The sequence below is a fragment of the Mustela erminea genome, chromosome 15 (genome assembly GCF_009829155.1).
Source record: "Mustela erminea isolate mMusErm1 chromosome 15, mMusErm1.Pri, whole genome shotgun sequence".
NCBI classification, from domain to species: Eukaryota; Metazoa; Chordata; class Mammalia; order Carnivora; family Mustelidae; genus Mustela; species Mustela erminea.
The window spans coordinates 65,219,971-65,239,585 of NC_045628.1; the positions used below are offsets into that span (position 1 = coordinate 65,219,971).

Consider the following 19,615-nt stretch of genomic DNA (forward strand, 5'->3'; position numbering starts at 1 on the left):
TAATTTAAAGTGATTTTATGCCTATGACATGTTGGATAGAGTATAATGTATACTTGGAGTTTTACTTAAGATTCCTCAAAATATTTAATTTCAGGGAAACTACATCAGAATGCTATATCATAGTTTGATTCTTAATGATATTAGCCATCATTAAAAATTAGAAGGTGGCAGCCACCTGGGTGGGTGGCTCAGTTGGTTAAGTGTCTGACTTTTGATTTCAGCTCATGTCATGATCTCAGGGATGTGAGATGAGCCTGTTTAGGATTCTTTCACTCCTTCTCCCTCTCTCTTCTTCCTCCTTCCGGCCCCCCACCCCCGCCGCTGCCAACACACGTGTGTGTCTGTCAAAAAAAAATTCTCAGAAATTAGAAAGTGATAAGGGAGAAGCTAAAGAGTAGGACGGTTGTTTTTGTGCATATAATGACTGTGTTAAACTGACTGAAGGACTCTAGAGTAAGGGAGAGGAATGATGGGATACCAGATTTTTACCCTGCTCTGTCCTGGGACAGCCTGAGACAGTCCGGGACTAGATACACCTTGGGTTAATTCCCAAGGAAGAGACCTCTGAGAGGGGTGAGGCACAGAGCACTGGCTTTGGGGTCATTCTGGCCTGCCTCAGAATCTTGGCGTTATGCCACTGACTAATTCTGGGACTGGGGCAACTTTTATAGCCTTGTCATTCTATGTCCCCATCTATAAAATGCTGAAACTGAAGCCCGACTTAAATGGCTTTCTTGAAAAATGGGAAAGGAGTGTGCCAGCTATATATAGTAGATGCACAGCAAATGTCTGTTCCCTTCCTTTCCTCTTTAGTACATTCTAAAATTCCATACTTTACCAAGTCATTCCCTGTTTGCTGTGAGTTACCTTAATCCATCAGCCTGTTAACCTGATGCAAAGTGAGGGCGTGCAGGTGGGGAGAGGGACCCAAAAGCACTGAAAATAGTTGGGGAGCGTAAATACCTCTGTTTAGGAATACTTGGGGATCTGTTAAAGGAAAACTTAAGTGATTTGAGATTACTTTATCTAATTTGAATATGGTAGTTGAATTTTTTCAGTTAATGTGATTTCATAAAAAAATTTGATTCAGCATGAGAGACTATGGACTCTGAAAAACAATCTGAGGGGTTTGAAGTGGCGGGGGTGTCAGAGGTTGTGTTACCAGGTGGTGGGTATTATAGAGGGCATGGATTGCATGGAGCACTGGGTGTGGTGAAAAAATAATGAATACTGTTTTTCTGAAAATTAATTAATTAATTAATTAAAATTTGGTTCAGAAAAGAATTTTTAAAATTTTAAAGATTTTATTTATTTTATTTATTATTTGAGATAGAAAAGCAGGCTCCTCACTGAGCAGGGAGCCCATTGTGGGGGGACTCAATCTCAGGACCCTGAGATCATGACCTGAGCCAAAGGCAGACACTTAACTGACTGAGCCACCCAGGCGCCCCAAGAATTCAAAATTATTTAAAAACTGATTATCCAGTTTTGAACTGGTTTTTAATCTCCCAGTAAATTGATTCAAGTGTGAATGTGAATTGATGCATAAAGCAGTTGATTAAAATATACAAGGAAAAGTTACCTATTAACTCTCTGACATTAATTTTAATAATTAATTTAAAATGTTATGTAAAGAAAGTTAATCATTATGTTAAAATTACAGAATGATTGCTTTATAAGTGGGAATGTTTTATTTGTGCCATCTTTTATAATTATAGTTTGTAATTAAACATGCAGTGTTTTCTGCCCTTAAACTAAAACAACTGTTGACTTTAACAACTTTTAATTTAGCATATTTTAATAGCTTTCTAATGTTAATTTTCTAAAACCTTACTATGAAATGGATCACATAAAATTATGGAAAATTAATCTTTTCAGTTAAGTATTTTGGAAATTAAACTACTCAAACTGCTTTATTGTATCATGATGCAAAAATTCAAGTGCATTTGTTCCAGTTTTTAGTTATCCATTCTTATGATGTGGCAATTTAGTTAAAATGTCTTGTTGTGGGCCAGGGAATTTTTATTCATTCATTCATTCATTCATTTATTTATTTATTTTTAGGGATTTTATTTATTTATTTGACAGAGAGAGGCACATTGAGAGAGGAAACACAGGCAGGGGATGTGGGAGGGGGAGAAGCAGGCTTCCCGCTGAGCAGGGAGCCTGCTGCAGAGCTCATTCTGGGACCCTGGATTCATGACCTAAGCCACCCAGGCACCCCAATGGAATTATTTTTAATTTCTACATTGACTATTTCATGTAAAATAGTTTTCTTAAGGGGGCCTTGGTGACTCAGTCATTGAGCATCTGCTATGGCTCAGGTCATGATCCCAGGGCCCTGGGATCGGGCCCCACATTGGGCACCCTGCTTGGCGGGAAGGGAAGCCTGCTTCTCCCTCTCCCACTCCCCCTGCTTCTGTTCCCTCTCTCGCTGTGTCTCTCTCTCTCTTTCAAATAAATAAATAAAATCTTTAAAAATGATAATAACAGAATAATTTTCTCAATTTTTTGTTGGCCATTGTAAAAATGTTAAGTTAAATTCTTTTTTCTTTTTCAGTCTTAGGAAAAATATGCTCAAAGGGAAGAGACTTAATATTTTTGACCTTAAGACAGTTACTGAAGAGGCACCTAAAACAGGTTTGTTAAGAACATGATTTCTCAGGTATAGAAACATTCCATCTTTCAAAAAAAAAAGTCCTTAAAGATTAGATTGCTCAATGTGAGGTATTTTAATAATCCGTCCTGTCGTTGGCCTGGATCCTGCTTATGAATGTAATTGTTGCCATTGCTAGTCTTGGCCAGATTCCTCCCTTGAAATGCTGCATTCTGTGAGACAGTGGGAGGTATTTACTACCACCTTCTTGAATCCAGAGCTAGCAGTTGGCTACTGATTTGGGTTAGAACATTAACTGTCACCCTCTATTTGCAACTATGCTATTACAAAAGATAAACTATGGTTTCTGCCCTAAGGTAGCTTGCTATCTAGAAGAGGAGATGGGGGGGCGGAGGGGGACCCTGGGTGGTTCAGTCATTGAGCCTCTGCCTTAGTCTCAAATAAATAAATACAATATTAAAAAAAAAAAAAAGGGAGATAGTATTTGTAGACTTAATGATTTGACTTAGTGATTGTTTAGGAGCTGGGAAGAAGAGCAGTCAGGAAATATATTTAGCAGATTTGTGGTGGTCGTGTTTTTTTTTTTTGAAAACACACCATCCTTGTTCCATGTACTTATCCCTTTGGGTAGGAGGTCAAATCTTTCATAATCACCATTTACGTCTAATTAAAAGAGATGTAAGAGTGTCCTCTTGCTTGACATTAAGTGTGGTTTACTGATAAATTCAGATAAACAGGAAGCTCAATACAAATGGTCTTCAGCTTACAAGTGGCTTTCATTTCCAAAGATTATAAGTTAGCTTTTGGGCTTGATAATTTTGTAATTGATATTTAAGTTCCGTGGCCTGCCTCCAATGGCTCATTTAATCTATCATAGTTACTTATATAAACATCTGATTTTTCCCACTATTTAGTAAACCGCTAGATATTAGGGGCTGGGTTTCACTGATTTTGCTATACCCAGCAACACCTAGCCAGTGGCTGATGAATCATAGGAATTAACTACCTTAAATCATAAATGCTTTAAAAATTTTTTTTAAATAAATGCTCTTTTTGAACAAATTGAGCTATGAAATATCAATCCATAGAGGAAAGGAGTTAATTCAATCAGTGTTTGTTCTTTTAAACTAAAGGAGAAACTAAGAGAACAACTTACCTACTCTTACTGCGAAAACTGCTTTCTGTCCTGTATGATGGACAGGAAATACAGGGGGCATCTGGCTGGTTTAGTTCTCAGAGCATGTAACTGGATCTTGGGGTCATGGGTTCAAGACCCACATTGGGTGTTGAGATTACCTTTAAAAAGGCGGGGGGGGCGGCTGGGTTGGTCAGTGGTTTAAGCCTCTGCCTTCAGCTCAAGTCATGATCTCAGAGTCCTGGGATCGAGCCCTGCGTCGGGCTCTCTGCTCAGTGAGGAGCCTACTTGCCTCTCTCTCTGCCTCCTTCTCCACCTACTTGTGATCTCTGTCAAATAAATAAATAAAATCTTTTAAAAAAGGGGAGGGATACGAAATGCGCACACACACACACTTAGATGATTCTAACAAGCTACTTGAAAAAAGCACAATAAAATATGTGGTCATGGAGAGTAGATCACCTCTTCCCTGTTGATGTGGCAGCTGTTACACTTGCATCAAAAAGGACATTTATTAGGAAAAAAATATACAGTGGAAAAAAGACAGTCTCTTCAATAAATGGTGCTGGGAAAATTGGACAGCTAAATATAGAAGAATGAAACTTGACCATTCTCTTACACTGTACACAAAGATAAACTCAAAATGGATAAAAGACCTCAATGTGAGACAGGAATCCATTAGAATCCTAGAGGAGAACATAGGCAGTAACCTTCGATATCAGCCACAGCAACTTCTTTCAAGATATGTCTCCACAGGCAAAAGAAACAAAAGCGAAAATGAACTTTTGGGACTTCATCAAAATCAAAAGCTTCTGCACAGCAAAGGAAACAGTCAACAAAAAAAAGAGGAACCCACAGAATGGGAGAAAATATTTGCAAATGACAGTACAGACAAAGGCTGATATCCAAGATCTGTAAAGAACTTCTCAAACTCAACAGACACAAAAGAGATACTCATGTCAAAAAATGGGCAGAAGACATGAATAGACACTTCTCCAGTGAAGACATACAAATGGCTATCAGACACATGAAAAAATGTTCATCATCACTAGCCATCAGGGAGATTCAAATTAAAACCACATTGAGATACCACCTTATACCAGTTAGAATGGCCAAAATTAGCATGACAGGAAACAATGTGTGTTGGAGAGGATATGGAGAGAGGGGAACCCTCTTACTCTGTTGATGGGAATGCAAGTTGGTGCAGCCACTTTGGAGAACTGTGGAGATTCCTTACAAAATTAAAAATAGAGCTTTCCTATGACCCTGCAATTGCACTACTGGATATTTCCCCCAAGGATATAGATGGAGTGAAAAGAAGGGCCATCTGTACCCCAGTGTTTATAGCAGCAGTGGCCACAGTCGCCAAACTGTGGAAAGAACCAAAATGCCCTTCAATGGACGAATGGATAAGGAAGATGTCCATATATACTATGGAGTATTATGCCTCCATCCGAAAGGATGAATACCCAACTTTTGTAGCAGCATGGACGGGACTGGAAGAGATTATGCTGAATGAAATAAGTCAGGCAGAGAGAGTCAATTACCATATGGTTCCACTTATTTGTGGAGCATAACAAATAACATGGAGGACATAGGGAGATGGAGAGGAGAAGGGACTTGAGGGAAATTGAAAGGGGAGATGAACCATGAGACACTATGGATTCTGAAAAACAATCTGAGGGTTTTGAAGGGGCGGGGGGTGGGAGGTTGGAGGAGCCAGGTGGTGGCTAGTATGGAGGGCATGTATTGCATGGAACACTGGGTGTGGTGTATAAACAATTCTGTTATGCTGAAAAATTTTAAAAAGGGGGCATTTATTGTCAGGCCAGCTGCGGTTGTCCACCTAATGAACAGCCAGGAGAGGCACTTGGATTCTTGAAGGAGCCAGCTTGCTTTTTAAAATCAGAAATCCTGTTTCTTAAAACTGAAATTAGCTGGCAAGGAAGCACTGCAGTTTTATGTGTTCTATAAAAAATGTAAAATGATTATATGCTTATAAGCTGAATTTATTAACATTTACCCTAGGGGGCGCCTGGGTAGTTCAGTTGGTTAAGCATCCCACTCTTGGTTTCAGCTCAGGTCATGATTTCAAGGTTGTGGGATGGAGCCTGATGTGTCCCAAGTTGCGGGGAGTTTGCTTGTCTCTCTCCCTCTGTTCCTTCCCCTGTTCTCTCTCTCTCTAGATTAAGTAAGAATAAGTAAGTAAAATTTTTTTAAAAATTCAATGAAGGTACTGTTTTAATAAGTTATACTTGATTGAGTCTAAAGAATGTCTTTTGTTCCCAGTTAAGTGTAATACCAACCGCCTACAGACTTCAATTCAGTTTTTATTCACTGCTGTCTCTCTCCCACTTAAAGTAATGCCTGATGTATAGTTGGCATTCAGTAATTATTTATTGACAGAATGAATGAATTCTTTGTCCCATGATTCCCACATTTTGCTTCCCTTCAGGTTCATTCCACTGCTGCAAAGGATGTAGTCATAGACCTTTCTACTAACCTGCAGTAATTTAGAACTGAGAGGCAATATAGCTTAATGGAAGGAATTTTGGCATTTGATAGATGTGGATTATTCAAATTCAGATTCTGTCATACTAACTTTTCTGAGTTTCCCGTTCTCCATCTATAAAATAGGGCTAATGCCTACCTCGCAAGGATTAAATGAAGTAATGGTGTCAGGCATAGTGCCAAAACTACAGTTGACATTCGGGACATAGTTGCAGCGGTTAGCAATGACAGTGATGATGGTGGTGATGATTGTCATCACCGAAAAGACATGGGCTGATCATTGCCTACTGAATAAATCTAAAAAATGTGACTGATAATTATTTTGCTGTTATGATTTTTTTTTAAGATTTTATTTATTTATTTGACAGAGAGAGATCACAAGTAGGCAGAGAGGCAGGCAGAGTGAGAGGGTGGAAGCAGGCGCGCTGCCCAGCAGAGAGCCTGATGAGGTGCTCGATCCCAGGACCCTGGGATCATGACCTGAGCCGAAGGCAGAGACTTTAATCCACTGAGCCACCCAGGCGCCCCTGTTATGATTATTCTGTAAATGTGGCTAATTAAGCCTAGGTGTGGTCGTTCATGAACTGTCACATACAAGTCTGTGTGTAGACATAGTTTTGTTTTGGGTAAATATCTAGGAGTGAAATTGTATGCTAAATGCGTTTTTAACTTTTTAAGGAACTGCCAAACTATTTTTCAAAGAGGTTGTACCATTTTACATTCCCACCAGCAGTGACTGGTGGAAATAGGATTCATTCTTGAAAGATGTCTTCAATTTCGAAAGCAAATAAATAATTGAAATGTGATATGATGGTGGTCATAAGTTAACCTTATATGAACTTACTCATAGAGTTGGTTGTGAGGATGAGATGAACTAATGCGTAAAAAGCATTAGCAGAGTAAGTGCTCCTTATCCGTTAGTAGTATTGTCATTTTTATGTTAATTTAATTTCTTTGGTCATTAATAGTAGTATATTGTGACTTATCTTGACAGACTAAAAATAAAGATAAAGAGGCTAGACTTTAAATATTAAAGTCACATGTTATATAAAAAATACATTCATGGGACACCTTGGTGGCTCAGTCATTTAAGCATCCAACTCTTGGTTTTGGCTTAGGGCCGTGAGATCCAGCCCTGGTTGGCAGGCTCTGTGCTCAGGTAGAGTCTGCTTAAGATTCTCTTCCTGCCTCCTTCCTTCTCTTGCACTCGTGGTCTCTCCCTTTCTTTCTCTCTCAAATAAATATTTTTTTCCCCAGAGATTTTATTTATTTATTTGACGGAAAGAGAGAGACACAGTGAGAGAGGGAACACAAGCAGGGGGAGTGGGAGAGGGAGAAGCAGGCTCCCCCACTGAGCAGAGAGCCCAATGTGGGGCTTGATCTCAGAATCCTAAGATCATGACCTGAGCTAAAGGCAAGCGCTTAACCAACTGAGCCACCCAGGGGCCCCTAAAATAAATAAATAAATATTTAAAAATATTTACATTCATGAAAATATTCTTAAACAAAATACACATTCCTTTTTCTTTCCAGTAGAGGGGATGGTGAGATTTTAGGGCTTGCTTGCCCAGCAGTGTAGTAAATGCTAAGGCTTGCAGGAATTGTCGCTGTAGGCTTTTTTGTCATCTTCCTTTAGCTTTAGCTCTCAGTGAGTGACCTTTCATTATATACTGTTTATTTTAATCCTCAGGGCCTGAAATGTATTACTAATTTAGAGTTGATTATATCATTTTTAAAAATAAAGATATATACATTGACTTGTGATTATTTTGAAATGTTATTATAGAGAGAGCACCTTCACTTTGGGACGTGGAATTTGCGAAGCAATTGGCCATGGTAAATGAACAGCCCCTTCAGAATGGTTTTGCAGAGATGATCCAGTGGACCAAAGAGGGGAAGCTGTGGGAGTTTCCAGTTGACAATGAAGCCGGTAAGTTAATTTCAGAGGTTTATAAAATTCCGTATGGAGATTAAATCTGGTCGGTGTTTAGTCACAGAGTCTAGATATTTACATGAATTTCAAAACTGTGTCTCTGTGGTATCTGAAAAGAAATTTGACAGTGTTTTTTTTTTAAGTTAGAATTTCACTTAATTCTGGGTTTGTTTGTTTTTTAAAGATTTTATTTATTTATTTGACAGATAGAGGTCACAAGTAGGCAGAGTGACAGGCAGAGAGAGACAGAGGAGGAAGCAGGCTCCCTGCCGAGTAGAGAGCCCGATGTGGGGCTCGATCCCAGGACCCTGGGATCATGACCAGAGGCCTTAACCCACTGAGCCACCCGGGCGCCCCTAATTCTGTTTTTTTTTTATAAGAAAATTAAAGAAGTAAAACTAGGGGGTGGCAGGGAAGCACAGTTGGTTAAGGGTCCAACTCTTTTATTCTTTTTTTTGGCGGGGGGAGAGATTTTACTTATTTATTTGAGAGAGAGAGCACGAGTGGGAGGGGAGGGGCAGAGGGAGAAGCAAACTCCCCGCTGAGCAGGGAGCCTTATGTGGGACTCCCATCCCAGGACTCTGGGATCATGACCTGAACCAAAGGCAGACACTTAAGCGACTGAGCCACCCAGGCACCCTTAAACGTCCAAGATTGATCTCAGCTCAGGTCTTAAGCTCTGTGTTGGACTCTGCACTGGACATGGAGTCTGTTTAAAAAAAAAATATTAAAAATTTTAAAAGCAAGTAAAATCATACGATAGAAATGTATCGTGAATTTCTTTTTTTTATTTTTTTTAAGATTTTATTTATTTGACAGAGACACAGCGAGAGAGGGAGCATAAGCAGGGGAGTGGGAGAGGGAGAAGCAGGTTTCCTGCCGAGCGGGGAGCCCCATGCGAGGCTCGAACCCAGGACCCTGGGATCATGACCTGAGCCAAAGGCAGATGCCTAATGACTGAACCACCCAGGTGCCCTGTGTCATGAATTTCTATGTGACGTGAAGGTGTTGACTACAAATGATGACAGTTTCCTAATTGCTAAGCAGGAGATTACCTGAAAAATCTTCTCCTACATTAAATCTTGGGTATGAGATGATATTTTGGCTTTAGAGAACACTACAACTTTTAAGTTTTATGCTGGTTATCTTTTACTCATAAAACTATTGCACTAACGAGATAAAAGGTTCTTGTGCTTAAATGCTACTCAAAGCAAAATTGTTAGAAGACTTCAAGATATTTTGGAACTCTGGCTCTATGCGTAGGTTCTTTGAACTGCTGGATGCTGTGTTACCTACTTTCCTGAAGATTATTCTGGAGATAATACTTCTCCCCACTCAAAAGGAAAACAGTATTACTATGCAATTTATTTCTTATGGTTTTTTTTAGGTGTATTTTCAATTAGAAGAGATTCACTTATTTTTATGGTACCATTAGCTAGGAAATGTAAACATCGCAGTGAGTCTTAGGAAAATGTAGTCCATATTTTAACCTTTGTAGTAGTATGCTGTCATTGTAACATTTTATTTTTTTATAATCTTTCATTTGTTTGGATTAATAAGTGGAATGGAAGCTTAAGTATCAGAAATATTTTGTCTTATATCTTCATAAATTATTACTTTGTGTAGGAAAACTTTTTAGAGACTGATAAAACCTTTAATAAATTCTGAATATTTTGTGGATTTGTATGGTATATGCAGTCATAAAGGATGCTATGTTGCTGTGTTTCACCTGGTGTATATAAAATGTATATTTCTCAAAGTATTATGCTTTCCAGGGGCACCTGGGTGACTCAGTCGGTTAAACATCTGCCTTCAGCTCAGGTCACAATCCCAGGGTCCTAGGATCGAGACCCACATCAGGTTCCCTGATCAGCGGGGAGCCTGCTTCTCCCTCTGCCTCTACCGCTGCTGCTCTCCCTGCTTGTAGTCGCTCACTCTTGCTCTTTCTTAAGTAGAAAAATAAATAAAATCTTTTAAAAAAAAAAGTTAAAAAAAAAAGTGTTATGCTTCCCATACTCTGGTAGGTATCAGGGAAGGGTGACAAAAAAGCCCAAGGACTTTTCAGTTGTGCAAATCAGAGTACAGATCTAGCTGTCTCAGTGATTAGGCATTTGCCTTTGAGAAAACAATTTAACCTCCTGAGGTTAAAAAACCAGATCAGTTTCCTTATCTGGAAAATTAAAGGTACCTCATTGGAAGAATGTAAGAACTAAGGCAAAGTTATTTGAGTTGCTCAGCACAGTTCTTATTGTATAATAAATGTAAATAAATGTTAATTCATGTCCCCTCTGTATGAACACAAAATTTTAAAAGAAAAAAATTAGCAGAATGCAGTATGTGGTATTAAGGGGAAAATTCCGTATTTGATGAAATGTGCATGTTCTGAGTCATCATAATTAAAAATATGGTTCTAAAACACAATATTGAAGTAGAATAACGTGACTTTTTTCTTTTAAGATTTTATTTATTTATTTATTTATTTATGTGAGAGAGAGAGAGAGAGTGCATGAATGGAGTGAGGGGCAGAAGGAGAAGCAAATTATATTCTGAGCAGGGAGTCTGATTTGGGGCTTGATCCCAGGATTCTGGGATCATGACCAGAGTGGAAGGCAGACTCTTAACCAACTGAGCCACCCAGGTGCCCGAACATGTGACTTTATTTAGGTGAGACAGTGGTTAGGGGTTCAACTTTTGAGTGAGTTGTATGCTTAATATCCCTAAGCCTCACTTTCCCTGTCTATAAAATGATGGGAATAAAAATAAAATTTATTCTTCTTCTGAATTCAGGTTATTCTTCTGAAAATCAAGTGAGGTTATACAAGTAAAGCATCATCAACCATCATCATCTCTGTTCCTACAACAGTATTATGAGAGGGTTTTACTATACTGCAAGGATCTTAAATCTTAAACTGTTAGTGAGGATGTGTATTTTCTAGGAACCACCGAATAGGATAACAGGAAAGTAAGGGTTAGTGTACATTGTCATCAAAAATAAAACACTTCAGGGCGCCTGGGTGGCTCAGTGGGTTAAAACCTCTGCGTTCGGCTCAGGTCATGATCCCGGGGTCCTGGGATTGAGCCCCGAGTCGGGCTCTTGGCTCAGCAGGGAGCCTGCTTCCTCCTCTCTCTCTGCCTGCCTCTCTGCCTACTTGTGATCTCTGTCAAATAAATAAAATCTTTAAAAAATAAAACACTTCAGTTCATCAAAATCTTGAATGTCCAAACTCCAAAGAAATTTATCTTAAATTTGACCTGGGTTTTGAGCAAGTTTAATTTTTACAAAAAGAAAAAAAAACATGTCTTTTGGTCAGGTTAGGGAGATAAGTGTGACAAGTTTCCATATACACTTGTACATATTATTGATGCTTCAGGATGGGAAAGGGAGGTATCTCATTTCCAGCTCCTTGAGGCAATTGTTATCAGAATGAAAAACAGGAAAAGAACTGTGGAAACTTTCTCACTTTGATCACTCCCCTCAGTATACAGTTTGGAACTTGAGAATACTTTAAGAGAGTGGCATTAGAATTTGAAGCCTCAACAGTTTAATAATATTCTTCTGTACTTCTTAGTTTTAAATTTTAAGATTAATAAAATGTCATGCTCTCTCTACTAATAGTTAGCTTCATGAAGATTTACTCTGCTTTGAGGGAAAAGTGTTTTATTTTTAGGGGTGGGCCATGCCGGTTTCTGAACATAATACTGAAAATGGCAAAATGACGTGTCCTGTGTTGACAGCTTTACTTTCCAGTGTTGTGTTTTTCATTTATATAAAAAAATTGCAGTGTGTTCTTTTACCACATAAAACATATAAATTATTTTCCATTTTGAAGTAGCTTTTTTCCAGGTTGTTGTTGTCATTTTTAAGAACTGTCCCTTCTGTTTTGGTTTGCCAGCATAGAGATTCGTAAGATCAGTTAGATGGCATTATTCCCACTTAGATTTTGTAGTAGTTATTATATATTGGATTGATGATAAAAGCATTTTTATTTTAGCCTTAACTTTGACTTTAAATTTAATCATGCTTTTACTGCTACGCAGATAACAGTCTTGCTCTTGAATATTCTTTAGCCATATATATGCCACCAAAAACGTGTTAAGTACAGTAAGTTTGGAAATGTATTAGTTTTTGATACATAACATGCTACCACCAAAATTAATAAAACAACAACTAACTTACAACTGCTCCTGAATTTATGGGTTTTCTGGCTAGTTCTGGCATCTTAGCTGCGGGTAGTTCACACTAGAGCGGCCTGTGTCACATGTCTGGTTGTGGGCGCCGGCTCTTGTCAGGGGAGGTAGAGATAACCGCGTTATCTGTCACGCATCATCTCAAAAGACTAACTTGGACTTCTTCACACGACTGTCGTAGAGTTCATAACGGCAAGGAAGAGCAAGTATTGACGTGTAGGTACTTTTCAAGCCTGTGTTTGCACTGTGTTGAGTAATATCCCGTTGACCAAAGCAGGTCACTTGCCAACCCTGAATCCAAGGGTTTGAGAAACAAACTCCCTTTATGCAAAGAATGACAAAATGACATTGGGAAGGGGAATGTCTAGAAGCACGAGAGTGATACGATGTGTGGCCATTTATCTGTCTACCACCTTGATTTATTTTTTATTTACTTCAATTTTAATAAAAATAATGTATAGGGGCACCTGGGTGGCTCAGTGGGTTATGCCTCTCTGCCTTCGGCTCAGGTCATAATCTGGGGGTCCTGGGATCAAGCCCTGCGTCAGGCTCTCTGCTTAGCGAGGAGCCTGCTTCCCCCTCTCTCTCTGCCTGCCTCTCTGCCTGCTTGTGATCTCTCCCTCTGTGTCCAATAAATAAATAAAATCTTTAAAAATAAATAAATAAAAATAAAAATAATGTATAGATCTTTAAGTATCCAAATAAATTTTTAAAATCTCTTTCAGTAAATATAAACTAACTCCCAAGTGAGTAGAAAGCTTATAAGCTTTTTATTTTGAGATAATTGTAGATTTCCATGCCACTGAAGAGATAATAAATATCCTAGATAGCCTCTACCCATTTTCTCCCAATAGTTAACTTCCTGCAAAACCGAACCGTAGTACAGCCAAGCAATTGGCATTGATACAATTCTCCAACTGTGTACAGATGGAGAATTGTATCAATGCCAATTTAATCTAGTTTTTTTATTTATAATATCTACACCCAACATGGGCTTGAACTCACAACCCCAAGATCAAGATCACATGCTCTACTACGTATTTGTTCATTTGAGAGAGAGAGAGAAAGTGAGAGTGCAGCATGAGCCAGGGGAAGGACAGAGGAAGAGAGAAAGGGAGAAGGAGACTCCCTGCCCAGGGCTTGGGAGGAGCCTGACACACTGCTTCATCCCAGGGCCCTGAGAAGACCTGAGCGGAAGTCAGACACTTAACCAACTGAGCTACCCAGGGAGCCTGCGTGTTTAATTTTTTTAAAGAAGCTTCCAAACTGTTTCCTAGAGTGGCTATGTCATTTTATATTCTCACCAGCAATATGTGAACCATCAGGCTTCTCATTCTCACCAGCATTTGATGTTGTCGCTGTTTTTCTTTTAGATGTGTTTACATTCTGATAGATGTGTATTGATAGCTCATTGTGGTTTTAATCTGCATTTCCCTAATGGGTGGAGAGGTTGACCACATTTTTCTTGTGTGTGTTTGCCATCTATCTTTTTCAGTGAAATGTCTCTTCTTGTTTTTTGCCCATTCTCTAATTGGATTGTTTGGTTTTCTTACTATAGAGCTTTGGGAGGTTGTTTTTTTTGTTGTTGTTTGCTTGTTTGTTTTTTTAAATATATTCTAGACCTTTATTAAATCTTTGCTTGCATTGAGGTTCCTGGGTGGCTCAGCCGGTTAAGCATCCGACTCTTGATTGCAGCTCAGGTCATGATCTCAGGGTTGTGAGATCAAGCCCCAATAGGAGGGATCTGGGATCCACTGTTAAAACTTCATTTAACCTTAATTACCTCCTTAAAGGTCCTGTCTCTAAATATAGTCACACTGGGGATTAGGACCTCAATCTATCAATTTTGAAGAGATAAGATTCAGTCCATAACAGGGTCTATTTCTGGGCCGTCCCTTTTGTCCCATCAATCTGTGTCTGTCCCTCTGCCAATACCACACTTTTGATGACTGTAGCTGTTTCAGTAAATCTTAGCATTATTGCTCCCATTTTATTCTTCTCTTTCAAGATTGTTATAATATTCTAGGACTTATGCCTTTCCATATAAATTTTAGATTAAATTTGTTGGCAAAACTTTACTGAGATTTTGATAGGAACTAGTGTTGGTTTTGTTATCTCTCTCTATTTTTTTATTTTCAATTTTACTGATGTTGGATGTTATCTTTATTATTTCCTTCCTTTGCTTGCTTTAGAATATTTTGCTCTTTTGCTAGTTCTTGAGGTGGGAACTTAGGTTATTGATTGAGACTTTTCCTCTTCATCTGTATTAATTTAGTGCTGTATGTATCCCTTGTAGCACTGCATTAGCCGTGTCCCACAAATTTTAATTTGTTGTGTTTTCATTTTCATTCAATTCTGATTGTTTTTTTTAAGAATATTGCTTGATCTTTAACTGTTTCCTATTGTCTTTCTGTTACTGATTTCTAGTGTGATTCCATTATGATCTGAGCATGTACTGTGTATTACTCCACTTATTTTAAATGTGTTGTGGTTTGTGACCCAAGATGTGGTCCAGCTAGGTGAATGCTCCATGAACTCCTGAAAAGATTTTGTTTTCTGAAATAGTTTGGTGGAGTGTTCGTAGACGTCAGTTTGATAATGTCAGTTGTTGTTCAGTTCTTCTTGGCTAATTTTCTAGTTCAGATGTTTTTCTTTCTCCCTAGTAATTTTTTTTGTTTTGCTCTGAAGTCTGTTTTGTCTAATAATCATATAACTACTCATGCTTGCTTTTTAAAAAAAATTAATGTTAACAAGATGCATTTTTCTCCATCCTTTTATTTTCAATCTTCTGATTTTGTGTTTGAAGTGAGTTTCTTATAGAAAGCATATCATTGGATGCATGATTTTATATTCACTCTCCAATCTTTGTCTTTTGATTGTTGTATTTAGACCATTTACATCTGAAGTAATTATTGATTTGTTAGGACTTAAGTCTCCAATTTTATTACTTGTTTTCTTTTCATTTTCTCTATTTCTCATTACATTTTGGGGGGGGCTCCCTGTGAGCTGCTTGAACATGTTTTAAGATTCTATTTTGTTTTATTTATATAATTTTTTTGTGTAGTTTGTGTAGTTTTCTTAGTGGTTGCTGTAGAATTGAAGTTTGTATTAGCAGTAACTGCTGCTACACTTTGAACATTTATAATACGAATCATAATGTGAACATGTATAATGAACATTTATAATGTGCTAGGCATTATAAGAATTTCATAAGCTTTGTATCTATGTAATCTTTACAGAAACCCCATGAAGAAGGTTCTATTTTAATCTTCATTTTATACCTGAAAACTGATGCTTAGAGAAGTTAATTAATTTGCCCAGTTACACAGTTGTTAAATTGGTGGGCAAACCTAGGTCTAACTCCAAAGTTGATGGCTTTAACTGTAGTAGTCATTAATGCTAATTTTGCAATAGAGATTTTACTTCAAAACTGTATTTTATCTCATTTCCTAGGTTTTGATGATGATGGTTCTGAATTTCATGAACATGTATTTCTGGATAAACACCTGAAAGATTTTCCAAAACAAGGACCAATTCGCCACTTCATGGAGCTGGTGACCTGTGGCCTTTCCAAAAACCCATACCTGAGTGTTAAACAAAAGATTGAGCACATAGAGTGGTTTAGAAATTACTTTAATGAAAAACAAGACATTCTAAAAGAAAGTGGGATACGGCTTAATTGAAGACCATGGAAATTCTTATTTCAGGCTGTTGGTGATGGATATTAAAACTAAATAAAATAATTTTACTAGAAGTTTTCCTATATTGTGTTAATTGTGTACATTTGATTTGAATGGTATATAGTGGTAACTGAAGAATATTCTTGCATCAAGAAAAGTTGTCAGTATTTACAGATTCAACTGGTAATTCTTTTTTTTTAAGATTTTATTTTTATTGATTTGACAGTGCAACAGTGAGAGAGGGCAGGGGAAGTGGGAGAGGGAGAAGCAGGGAGCCCAATGCAGGCCTCAATCCCAGAACCCTGGGATCATGACCTGAGCCGAAGGCACCAGACACTTAACAACTGAGCCACCCAGGCGCTCCATCAACTGGTAATTCGTAACAAGAAGAATATCTTAGAATTACTACAAGTTTAAGACAACTTCTTTTTCTTTTCAGTGACTGTACGTCTTTGAAATACAATTATTAGCCACATATCTGATGACATCAGAGTGCTCTAACAGTTGAGATGGTTTATAGACGGGTTTATATGCACTGACTGTGTATATTTTTATTTATATATCTTTATATATTTCACCCTTAATTAATTACCCTCATCTAAGTCTGGGTCATGAACAAGAAGTAACCTTGTAGAGATAAGTGGCTTATTCTAACCCCTCTAGTCCTTTAGGTCTTTGTACCAAAGTTAGAACTATTTATTTTCCATTACGGTGCTTAGCAGTGTGACTCAAATTCATAGAACTCAAAGGAAGAAAGATTCTAAAAAACTCAAAACTAGAATTTAGTTTGTAGTGGTCGTACGCTAGTAGTGTTTTAGGCTCCCAGCATAAGCAAATGGAAATTCTATGAAGGAACCCATCATCGACTCAGAATTCAAATTACAAAACACATAAACAAAACAGTGTGATTGGGCACGAGCAGAAGCAGACTCATAAAGTCTTTAAATGTTAAGCTTGGGGCACCTGGGTGGCTCAGTCAGTTAAGTGTCCAACTCTTGATTTTGGCTCAGGTCATGATCTCCGGGTCATGAGATCGAACCCTGTGCCTGGCTCTGTCTTGAGTGTGGAACCTGCTCGCTCTCAAATAAATAAATAAATATTGGACTTATCATATACTATGAACTAAATGTAAGATAGAGTAAAATATAGAGCAGGAGATAATAAAAGTTACTAGATGTTGGGAAACGAAAATTTAAGGAGTCTTAACAACAGATAAGACACAAAGGTTGATCTAAAGAAATCCATGTGGGGGCACCTGGGTGGTTCAGTAAATTAAGCATCCAACTCTTGATCTCAGCTCAGGTCTTGATCTTAGGGTCAAGAGTGTTGAACCTTCCAGCTTTCTGCTCTGCGGGGAGCCTGCTTCCTCCTTTCTCTCTCTCTCTCTCTCTGCCTGCCTCTTGGCCTACTTGTGATCTCTATCTGTCAAATAAATAAATAAATAAAATCTTTAAAGAAAAAACAAAGCGTTGAACCTACTTAACCCACTGAGCCACCCAGGCGCCCCAAGAGTGTTGAATGTACTTTTTTAAAAAAAAAAGTGCCTAGTGTGAAACCTATTTAAAGAAAAACCCATATGTAGTGCAGATAAGAAAAGAGAAAAGAAATTTGAAAGACAGGTAAAGATTGATACAAGAAGGTAACATTTGTTAGGCACCTGGCTGGCTCAGTTTGTAGAGCATGTGACACTTGAACTCATGACGCTTGAACTCAGAGCCATGAGTTCAAGTCGCATGTTGGGCATGGAGAACTACTTTAAAAAAGGTTTTTTTAAAAGAAGGTAACATTTGTGCAATCAGATTTCCAGAAGGATAGAAGAAGAAATGGGACAGAAGCTATCTGAATACTTGAGGAGTTTTTATGGTTTATGAAAGATATCAATTCACAGACAGTAATCTCTTGCTCTTACATATAAACTGTACCCAACAACAACAAAATACATTCTTTACTAGTACATGGGGACATCTGAAATTTTTCGAGTATTTAGTTCATTTATTTTTAATCATAGTTACTGATCTATTTGGATTTATTTTTACTAGCTTCTTTTGTGTACCCTTTGTATGCTTTGTTGCCTTCATTTTGGTTATTTTTTCTCATGTCATACTAGTGGAAGAGAGTGATAAAACATAAAATATCTTAAAAATAAGGGCTAAGCGGTACTTGGGTGGCTCAGTTGGTTAAGCATCTGCCTTTGGCTCAGGTCATGATCTTAGGGTCTTGAGTCTCACATCAAGCTTTCTGCTCAGCAGGGAGCCTGCTTCTCCCTCTCTACCCCTCCCTGCCCCCACGCATGCTCTTTCTCTAATAAATAAAATCTTTATTAAAAAGTGAGGGTTAAATACATTTGTTAGATAAAAGTAATTGCTAGCAGCAGACCATAAAAATCCTAAAGATGGGGGCGCCTGGGTGGCTCAGTGGGTTAAGCCGCTGCCTTCGGCTCAGGTCATGATCTCAGGATCCTGGGATCGAGTCCCACATCGGGCTCTCTGCTCAGCAGGGGGCCTGCTTCCCTTCCTCTCTCTCTCTGATCTCTTCCCTTCCTCTCTCCTACTGTGATCTCTCTCTGTCAAATAAATAAATAAACTCTTTAAAAAAAAAAATCCTGAAGATGTGCTTTAACTGAAAAGGACATAATCCCACATTTTAGGTATGAAATATAAGAAAAAATAGCAAAGTGATAAATATCTAAGTTAATTACAAAATAGTAAAATGTCTTATGGGGTGATTAAAATATATGACAATAATAGGATATGTGAAGATGAATTTTTTTTTTAATTTTTGTTTTATTTGAGAGAGAGAGTGCACAAGCAGGGGGGATGGGCAGAGGAACAGGGAGAAGCAGATTCCCAACCAAGCAAGGACACCAAAGCAGCCCTCAATTCTAGGACCCTGGGATCATGACCTGAACTGAAGGCAGACACTCAACCAATTGATTAAGAGAGAGATGAGCAGGGGGAAGTGTAAGGGGAAAAACAGACTCCCTGCTGAGCAGGGACCTGGACTCTGGGCTCAATCCCGAGACCCCGATCCAAGACCCCGATCCCCGCCGGACCTTGGGATCATGAACTGAACTGAAGGCAGACACTTAACTGAGTGACCCAGGCGCCCAGGATGAATTTTTTAAAATATCAAGTGATAATGCTCTTTGGCAGAGACACAGCTAAAACAAGAATACCAGAAGTTTGGAAGTAAAGGGAAAAAATGGACAAGTGTTAATTCAGTTGTGGCTAGATTCACATCAGAAAAAAAATAGTCTGGGACGCCTGGGTGGCTCAGTGGGTTAAAGCCTCTGCCTTCAGCTCAGGTCATGATCCCAGGGTCCTGGGATCGAGCCCTGCATCAGGCTCTCTGCTCAGCAGGAAGCCTGCTCCCTCCCCTCTCTGCCTGCCTCTCTGCCTACTTGTGATCTGTCTGTCAAATAAATAAATAAAATCTTTAAAAAAAAAAAAAAAGTCTGACACATTATTAGAGACATTATTTTTAAAATGATAACTTAATAACTTAAAGAAACTGGATCTCAGGGCACCTAGGTGGCTCAGTGGTTAAAGCCT

At 38.4% G+C, this 19,615-nt stretch overlaps 1 protein-coding gene across 5 annotated transcripts in view; it reads left to right on the forward strand.

Annotated features, from left to right (window-relative positions):
• The window catches only part of MRPS31 (mitochondrial ribosomal protein S31), a 36,448-nt gene extending 17,204 nt beyond the window's left edge, over positions 1-19,244 (forward strand). For 2 of the 5 annotated variants that reach the window (XM_032315144.1, XM_032315146.1), the window contains exons 5-7: positions 2,561-2,640; positions 8,050-8,193; positions 15,838-16,138. In XM_032315144.1, coding sequence (XP_032171035.1) covers positions 2,561-2,640; positions 8,050-8,193; positions 15,838-16,067 — 454 coding nt within the window. In that variant the 3' untranslated portion in view covers positions 16,068-16,138. Of the gene's footprint in view, positions 1-2,560; positions 2,641-8,049; positions 8,194-9,971; positions 10,019-15,837; positions 16,139-17,040; positions 17,051-19,234 lie in introns of those variants that run through there. The other 3 variants (XM_032315148.1, XM_032315145.1, XM_032315147.1) reach the window with 3 other exon arrangements.
• Positions 19,245-19,615: the final 371 nt, after the last annotated feature.